This window comes from Octodon degus, unplaced genomic scaffold (genome assembly GCF_000260255.1).
Source record: "Octodon degus isolate 3935 unplaced genomic scaffold, OctDeg1.0 scaffold00290, whole genome shotgun sequence".
NCBI lineage: Eukaryota > Metazoa > Chordata > Mammalia > Rodentia > Octodontidae > Octodon > Octodon degus.
Window position 1 is genome coordinate 873,678 of NW_004524866.1, and position 9,264 is coordinate 882,941.

At 35.3% G+C, this 9,264-nt stretch overlaps 1 protein-coding gene across 1 annotated transcript in view; it reads left to right on the plus strand.

Moving 5' to 3' along the window:
- LOC101561904 (vomeronasal type-2 receptor 116-like) overlaps window positions 1–9,264 on the plus strand; it is a 54,571-nt gene that overhangs the window by 7,010 nt on the left and 38,297 nt on the right. Inside the window, exons 2-3 of the mRNA XM_023707439.1 lie at window positions 5,728–5,854; window positions 7,561–7,666. Of these exons, the coding sequence (XP_023563207.1) occupies window positions 5,728–5,854; window positions 7,561–7,666 (233 nt within the window). The remainder of the gene's footprint in view (window positions 1–5,727; window positions 5,855–7,560; window positions 7,667–9,264) is intronic.

Below are 9,264 nucleotides of genomic sequence, written 5' to 3' on the forward strand. Positions count from 1 at the left end.
TAGGTGGATGTTCAAGAAGAAGGGGGTGGTGAATGAAAGCAAGAGACAGGAAAAGGAATATTGTGGGAGGGCCCTGCTTCAAGGTTGTCATTGGTGAGATTTTTGGACTTATGTGCAAACATGAGAAGTATATAATGCTTTATCTTATTTTTAAATATAATCTAATTTTTAAATGTTTTTTATCATACTATGTCGGGACTCAGTTCAACATATCTATACTTGTTGAAAAATACGTCTTCCATTTTATGCCTAAGATATTTGAAATGCAGTGAGATAGTGAGGCTAAGCTTAACAGCCTAAATTGTTTGATAATAACGTTAAGCTTGTCTTCTGGATGGTTAACAATCTAAGTTTGCATACCAAAATTAGAGAAAAAGGAGGGCTACAAGGAAAGCCAACATTTTGGCCCTAACTTTCTAAGGTCAATTAAGACTCAGGACATATGAGAATTTGTACTGTAAAGTCATGTACCTCAGTAGTGTCCCAAATTTTCTGATCAAGAAGATTATGGGGCCAAAGAGAAAAGTGATCGATGACGTAGAGTGTGCCTAAGGAGAGTCACATGGGTAGAAAACACTCTCTCAGGCCTTCACAGAGAGCACATTGGCCAAGCAATGGCCGTGACTCATCCACATGGCTGCACTGACAAAGGTTCTACAATCTCAGGTACAGGATCTCAGGATAAATCCTGAGGGCATTTCACTGACCTTCTCAGACCAAATAGCTATAACTCTTGTTGCACAGGTCCTGCTTTACCTTGGTCTTAATCATCCAGTAGAAAATTATGAAGACGAAATATTGGAAGTAAAGCCATGCTGTTGTGTTGAGCTGTGGGGTACTCAGGTCAATAATTTCTGACATTGCCAGTTAAACAGAAGACCCAATGCTATTATGGGCTACTGGACTCTTTTAGAATATTTTTCTGAGTTTACACACCTATAATATTCAATAACGGAAGTTAGAAAAAATGGGGTAGACAGATGAATGTCCATTTTGTATCTGTGTATTCAAAATGGTTAGAATAGGTATATAGTTGCATTCTCTTATTGAATAGAATGATTTGTTCTAATGGTGTTTGTAAATAGGATCTCAAGTCTGCATCTTGTACAGCAATTAACCACTAAGAAGAATATGTGCAGTGTTTTATTTGTTGAATCTGTACTTCTGATTTGATTTGAAACTGTCTTATTGCTATCTGTTTATCAATAAAATTTTGAAAAAAATATTTTGTGCTCATGTTTAATATGATAACTTTGCCTGCGCACCACCACATTTCAAAGTCCCTTTTGTGTTTCATTATATTTTTCTGTTTTAGACATTATGACTTAAATATGGTCACTGTACTTTTTCGTCGTAGTTTCATATTTGTTTGATGAACTTTATCTTTCAATGTCCCAGAAAATGTTTTTGAAGTAATTCTCTCATTGTCCTTAATCCTATGGTTGGCTGATCACTTGTGCTCAATCCTCTTGACTTAAAGTGGAGCAGAAGACATTTTTGTCACAAACTCACCTATCCTTAGGTATGTTAGAGTTGTTTTTGTTCTTTGTATTAGTTCTATTGATTAATTATTAATTTTGCAGCAATAAGTGCTTAATGTAAAAACATCAGAAAAACAATGTATTGCATTTTAATATTTATTGTATATTTATATAAAATGATCAAAATTTCAAACATTAATTCCTTGCTTTTGTAAATATCTAAAATAAATGAAAGGAATGTGTTTCTGGACCAGCCAGGTAGCTCAGCAGACTAACATGCCAGCTTAGGAAGTCTCAGAGACTGGGGTTCCATCTTCATCATGCCATGCTGCCCAGCCCCCCGACACTACAAAACAGTGATTTAGACTGGGCATGGTGGCGCACGCATGTAATCCCAGTGCTTAGTAGGATAAAAACACGAGATAAGTATGAATCCAACGTACATAGTGACACCTTGTAGATATTGTAATATATACATTTTTTGAAAAAAATTAACTGTACCTTGAATAGTCCATAGACAATGTCCAAATCAGTTTCACTTCATAGATGAAGGGATAGTTCAACATATGAAACTCATTGAATGCGTTATCAAAACAGAATGAAGGATGTAAATCACATGATCTTCTCCAGACATGCAGAAAAAACCCTTGACTACATTAAACTGTCATTTATGATAAGAATCCTCCATAAAGTCAGTATAGTAGTACCATATTTCAATTTAGCTCCCTGACTCTCACCTGGAAGATAAATGCACTCAAAATTGATCAAAGACATTAATTTACTACCAAAAATGGTGTAACTACTGGAAGATACCAAAGAAGAAGCATCGCAGGTTAATGGTATAGGAAACATTGTCCTGAATTAACACTCTCCTGGCAAAGGAAACAGAAGCAAGAATTGTCAAAAAAGATGACCAGGCTTCTCCAAGTCAGAGAGGGGTGAGCATCTGATGGACCAGAAATTGATTTGTTGAAATGTTCAGCTTCGCTGGACCAAATACTGTCACTTTGCACTCTCAGCTGTGTGTGATCCTACTTTACCTGAAGGATCAGGAAGCTCAAAGACCGAGTGAGCCTTCAAAGTGTACACATAACCAGGTTTTGAAGGCCCAGTGAGCCTTCACAGTGTATGCATGACCAGGTTTAGTACTAGTGACTGGGGTTATCCTGGACCCTGTCACAGACAGTGAGAAGATGCACACCCCTATTGTCGGGGAGTGGGAATGAAGTTATAAAAACCTGACCATAGCTAAGACCTAGTGGTTATTTCTTATTTTTTAAAACAGCTTCTGACATGAAAGGGGAGATGAAGTTTGAACTGGCTATTCTATTGTAGCTTTCCTACAAACCTATTCTTGAAACTGTTTCATTGTTTTTTTCTTTGTTTGTTTGGTGGGTTTTTTGTTATTGTTGTTTTGTTTTGGTTTTGTTTTTGTTTTTTTGGCAAAACCTGTTATTGAGCTCATGCCCTTGCACTTAAAAGGGAAGTGCTTTATTCTACTGAGCTATCCCCCCCTGCTGGAAACTGTTTCATTGTTAATTTATCTTTTTCTCTCATTAAAATGAATAAAAAATTAGATTAAAAAACAAAAAATAAATTAAAATAAAGACTTTATCTTACACCAGAAAGTATGTCAACGTATGTCAATGATAAAGAAATTAAAAAAAAATGCTTCCAAGGCTGGAGTGAATTGTAGCCCTCCTACAACGTTGGTATCATTGTAAACTAATAAAATCCCCAAAGAACTAAAATTATTAATTTCCTATGACTCAGATATCCATATTCTTGGTATTTTTCCCAAAAAGCTCAATATATCACACTACAGTGATGCACACATACCAGTGTTGATGGCTGAACAATTCATAAGAGTCAAAGTTCATAAGCAGCCTGTGTTTATTGACAGAGGACTGAAGGGTTGAAATGTGGTGTCTGTGCATGACAGAATACTGCGTGGCACTGAAGGACAACCTTGAGACATATATAGAAAAATGAATGAGCCTGGAAAATATGGGGAGTGAACTTAGCACGACCCATGATACTAAAACTAAGTTGGATCTTGCATATGATTAAGATAAAATAAAAAGAAAGATAAAACTAAGGGATAGATAATGAGATGCGGGCAGATGTCTTGCAAATAGAAAGGGGTCCAAAAGAACATGGGTAAGAGTACAGACGGAGGAGAAGAAGGGATCACAAGTAGAATAAAGTCATGAAATGTACTGGAATCTTATAAAATAATTGAATGTAAACCTAATATATCATTAACTTCAGATAGGACTAATAATATCAATAACAATGAGAATGGTAAAAGCCCATTTAGAGAGGACAGATGAAGTGGGAAGTGAAGAGGACGAAGAGAAATTGTCTGCATTGCTAACGTGTATCCACTCCTCAGGGTAAGTGTAAACTGCATGCACCACACACAGGTATTAATAAAGAGCAAATCATAAGGAAGCACAATTACCAGTCCGTGCTGTGCAATGGGATCTCTCCAGTCTTCAGCACCATCTCTGAATTCCTACTATTCAAATAAGGTCATATTTGCAGTTTTATAATAACTTTAACAGAAACACAAGTGACTTTATAATAATAATATGGTCCTACATTAGAGGAGAATATTACAGCATGAGAAATCTTTGTTTTTTTTCCATTTTAATTAAAAGAAATTGCAGTTTCCCTAAATATATTCTTAGAGCATGTGTGTGCATGTGTGTGTGTGTGTATGTTTGAGTGTGTATAATGGGTATATCTTACAGTGCCCAAGGAAATAATCTTGTAATCCCTCACTTTAACGCATTAATTTTATATTATACATCAGTTAAAATATTCAATGTATTAGTATATTAATATATATTTAATATTAAAAATATTGTGAATTTATGCATTTTTGATGAACATTTGTTATTTGTTTATTTTGCATTTGTACTTTAACTTTATTTGGACTAAGTAGTTTTTAGAACCTCAACTGTGACATGAAATAGTAAGAATCAAATAAGGGATTATGTTTTCCTTAAAATGTAATGACCAATTGTTAATGTTTTAAGCTTATAGCAATTAACATGAAAATATATTGTTTTTGCTTTGTCATTGCAAATATTATTGCATACCATTATTCATAAGTGAATGATAGCCCAACAATAAAACAAAGCCTATGTTTACATTAGAGTTCACAACTTGTTCTGTATATTTGTTGAAACTTGAAAAATGCAAAATACTATCTACCCAACCATTATAGAACCAAGAATAATGTTTCCATTGTTTTGTAAACTCGCTGGAACTCTGGTGGTGTAATGTTATACATGTGTGACTCTCATATCCAATACTTTTGGTGGTGAAAGATGCTGTAGTACTTTCCAATTATATGACTTTGCTTTAGAAGGAACCAATTCCCATGTTGTCAGAAAGGTGTTAATAATGCGGGGTCCCAAATTATTGTTGTAGGAACAGATTACAATGATACATGAAACCAGGGATTTAGGATGTTGGAAAGCACTATATATAATAGGGGAGGTCAAAGTTTAGGTCTCAGAAATGCAGTGTGGTACATTGTTAACGTAGAATGGATAAATATGTAATTCAGAGTTCTTTAAAAAAAATTTCCACACATGACTTAGAAAAACTGGGGAAGGCAGGGAAGATTCTGTACCACACTGATTCCTCAGTGTATACGGCTAAAATTTCTTAACATTTAGGAGCTGGGTGTAATGCCAAATACTCATTAGCATGTTTGGGTCTCCCCAGGTCATTTCAGAAACATCTAAGACTGAATCCTCTGGTGTAATCCATTTGCATCACCCCAAATGTGATCCGTGCAAATAGCCTGTAGGTGAAGGCTTGGGACTACATGCACGTCAGAGGCGAAAGCTCCTGGGAACATGGTATAAGTATTTAGAGTGAAATAATGGTGTGTGTTGGTGGAGAAGTGATCTATAAACATTTCGCAATATATGTTTTCTATGGACATCAGACCTCAGATGCAGAGCTTCAGGGAAATTGGTGGACAATTCCTCTAAGGACATGGAGACTTGTATGAAATAAGTCACAATCATTAAAGCATCCATCTTTGTTGAAATGATAAACTGCATGCCCATCCATTCCCACGTATATAGTTACTTCCCTACCAACATAAGTACATCCATAGCATACATGATCACCAAGTAACATTGCAGACTCATCTTTAGATTTAAGCATCTGTGTGCGCTCTACAAAGATGCCACTTTTGAGCATGATCATACTCTTCTTGCAGCTGCCTCTCATAGTATGCAACCTGTCTGATGATGACTGTCTTCAAAGCCGGAGCACCAGAGTGTACAAGGATGGAGACGTGGTGATCGGAGGATTCTTCTCCCTGTACACCTGTCTGTACTTCACTGGTATGTCCCAAATAAAACCCAGCAAGGACTTTCTTGTTGTAGAGTAAGTGTCTTTTTGCATTTATTTATTTTTGCTTAATGACCAGAATCAATAATGCCTGGGGTTTATGAATAGAAAGATCAAGGTTCTCTGCATGCTTACTCTGTCCTTTCTGTACACACCCGGAATTGTTTATAACTTATTTTTCTTTTTGTTCCATTTTTCAGTTTTGAACTAAGGAAATATTTTTATATCTTATGTTTTCTTTTTCAAGATGAAGTAATGAGGGAGAGAGCATCTTTGCACATTATTGTACTTATATGCACTTGATTATACCTTACTTGAGACTACAGGACACGAATGGATCTCAAATATACAATCAATCTAAGTGCTAGATTGATCCCAGTGTTATAACACAGTAGTAAATATTTGTTTCCTAAAGACCAGAGTCTGTAATGTTTCCTTCATCCTGCAAAAAATGTCTCCTATACACACTTCTACTTATGCTGCTCTTCTTGGGGAAGATTTGCCCATTGGTTTCTCACTGTAGATATTTGCTAACATATGCAAATACTATGCAAGGTCGAAGGTTTCATCTGAGTGATTCTCTCTGCCTGCATCTGCACCCCATTCTGGAACGAGTAGGGCAGCTTCTGTGAAATTACCTCATCTGGTTTAATTCTTCTTCACCTGCATTTTCTCGGTTTTCAGACATCTCAGCATTAGGTCTGTAGCTAACATAATCATTAATAAATACAATTTGCATGGAATCATAGAGTCAGAGGACTGTAGGAGATGATTTGTGCTTCTGGGCAAAAGGAATTGCCCGTTTGTCTTTTGTTGGGTGGTAGAGCTACAGTGTCTTCTCTACTGGTTGTTCATACACCAAAATGGAAGAGACAGCATTCGTAATTAGGGCACCTTCTGGTCCATGTATTTGTACCTATCTCCTGTGCACTATCATATATAAGATGTTCACTCAAATTTTTGTTCTTAGATAATTTTGAAATGTTGGTATATTTCTAAGAAAAAGCTTTGTTATGATGCTAATGTAGGCTAAAGCGTTTGCACTGAAGAAATCAGGCTTCAGCCCCAATTACCTGTAATTAACATCATGTGTCATTACATTAGGCACTTTCTGCAATAATTTTTCAAAATATGTTTGATATTTCTGGTCAGTTGCTTTAAGGTAAATATTTTGATTCTGATAGTTACTATTTATTGTTTCTGCTAGAAAGTAGCAAGTCTGAAAAAATAGTGAAGATGGAGAAACCCAATCTGAATCTCCTGCAAACTATTAAAGTAAGAATTACTAATGGCACTTACTGAAAAAAGAGAAAGATTTTGTGTAATTATAGAAGAATCATCATTATATTAACAGTGCTATGAAGTGCAGAGATGTTTAGGTAGATCCTGAAGTCTACATATGTTAATGGGAGTTTACAGCCAGAGAAACAAGGAGGTCAGGATGGAGAACTACCAAGAGACAACATAGGTGTCATGAGCACTGGGCAGAGCCAAACTGAAAAGATTTTAGAGGAAATAACCCGGGTGTGAAAGGACACACTCTGGGGACAGGAAGGCATGAAAACCTGGTCAGATACCAAGTATGATCAGATTTCCAGAATGTTTCATGGATTCTGGAGGAAGATATTTTCTATTCCTGAGGTGAAAAGAGAGAACCCTGCTCCCTTTCCCTCTCTTATCCATTTTCACCTGCTCATAGTGGCCGTTAGTCTTTTCCTGACCATGTGCTGTGGACAGCTGGTGGCTGAAAATAACTTGCTTTCAACTCCAGGTGCTTCCAATGTGCAGGGCGCCATAGGCATTAAGTAAAAATCCTGAAGTGTCCATGACAATGCTTCAAAATTTCCTAAAATCTAAATGAATATGAAGAGAACATTGAAAAATAATAATATGCAGAGACATAACATGTTTTCTTTAGAAGATTATATGTTTAATCAGAATTGTAATACTATAAAGGAGCACATGACCCATGTGTGTATATATGCCATAGCCACAGTATGTATAAATTAGTTTTCATAATATTCTGAAGATTATATTACATTACGTATCTTACAGATTATAATATGTAAATCAATATATATTAATAGCATGAGGATTATTTCTCTATCCATTAGCTTATTTTATGTAAGAAATAAAAATATATAGTTTTATGAATATCAGTACCATCATGTAATTCTTAGGACTATACACTATGGTATCTTACAAAATAAACTCTATTGGTTTTTACCAAATTTCAATGTTCCTCATTTTCAAATTTGCCTCTAATTTCATATTTTTATGAGGATAATAATAGATCTTTGAGAAAGATAGATTGTTGTAGTAGATCTACATTCTTACAAGGACAGTGACTGGATTCTAAGCAATCTTTAATTTAAAAGTATTTTATTCATTTCATCAAAAAACCCTTGATAAACGTAATAAATACTTCCAAAAGCTTTGCAAAACAGTATAGTTTCTCTATGGTTACAGCAAATGTGGCACAACTTGATGTGTGCAAGTAGATTTTTATTTCTATATTTAAGTTTTATTAGGAGATTGATTTACTTATTTCCTTTTTAAGATCTTCTATTTATTGATTTGTTTATTTGGTACACAGTTTCACTATTCAGCTCAGACTTGTAGTGATTCTCCTGTGTCGGCCTCCGCCAGCACTGGGATTACAAGCATGCACCACTACAACTGGTTTCGCTGGCTGGCTGGGCATGACTTTGGAACTGCATGCGGTACCAGGGATCAAGCCTGTGTTCTCCTGTTTGCCAGGCATGTGCTTAGACCACTGAGCTATCTCCTCAAACCCTAATTACATATTTCTATGTAATCTTAACCATGTTTTATTCTATGTGTTGTCATTTATCAACTTTTCCATCATATTTTACACTTTTCAGCATTTTAGAAATGTTTCAAATATTTAAGAAAAAAATGATTTGCAAATATTTAAATATTTGTGAGAATATTGCTTGAATTAAGCATTCTTGTACATAAGATCAGGAAAAAGGGTATGAATCTGTAGGTAGAGAGAAAATGGTTATGTAAGTATGTGCATTCACACGGACATCTATGCAAATTCTTGTATTTGTGTGATGCTGAGTTTAGAATCCAGGACCTTCACTCTCACTTTCATTTTCAGCTCTTTAATAATTTATGTTCATAGCATTGAGGAAGATTATGTTTTTATGTTGGCAAAGTGGAACTAAAAGATTCTGCATCAGCATCTTCCAGTGCTGTAATTACGAGAGTGCATCTCTAGACTTTGTATGTATGTTACTGTATTTCTTATCCTTGAACAACTATTCTGATATTTTGGTTTTCATCTTGTATGAAGAATGAATATAGTAATCAATTTTTTAGAATAGCTCACAATCACCATTGACAAAGCAATTTAATGTTCATATTGATTTTCAAC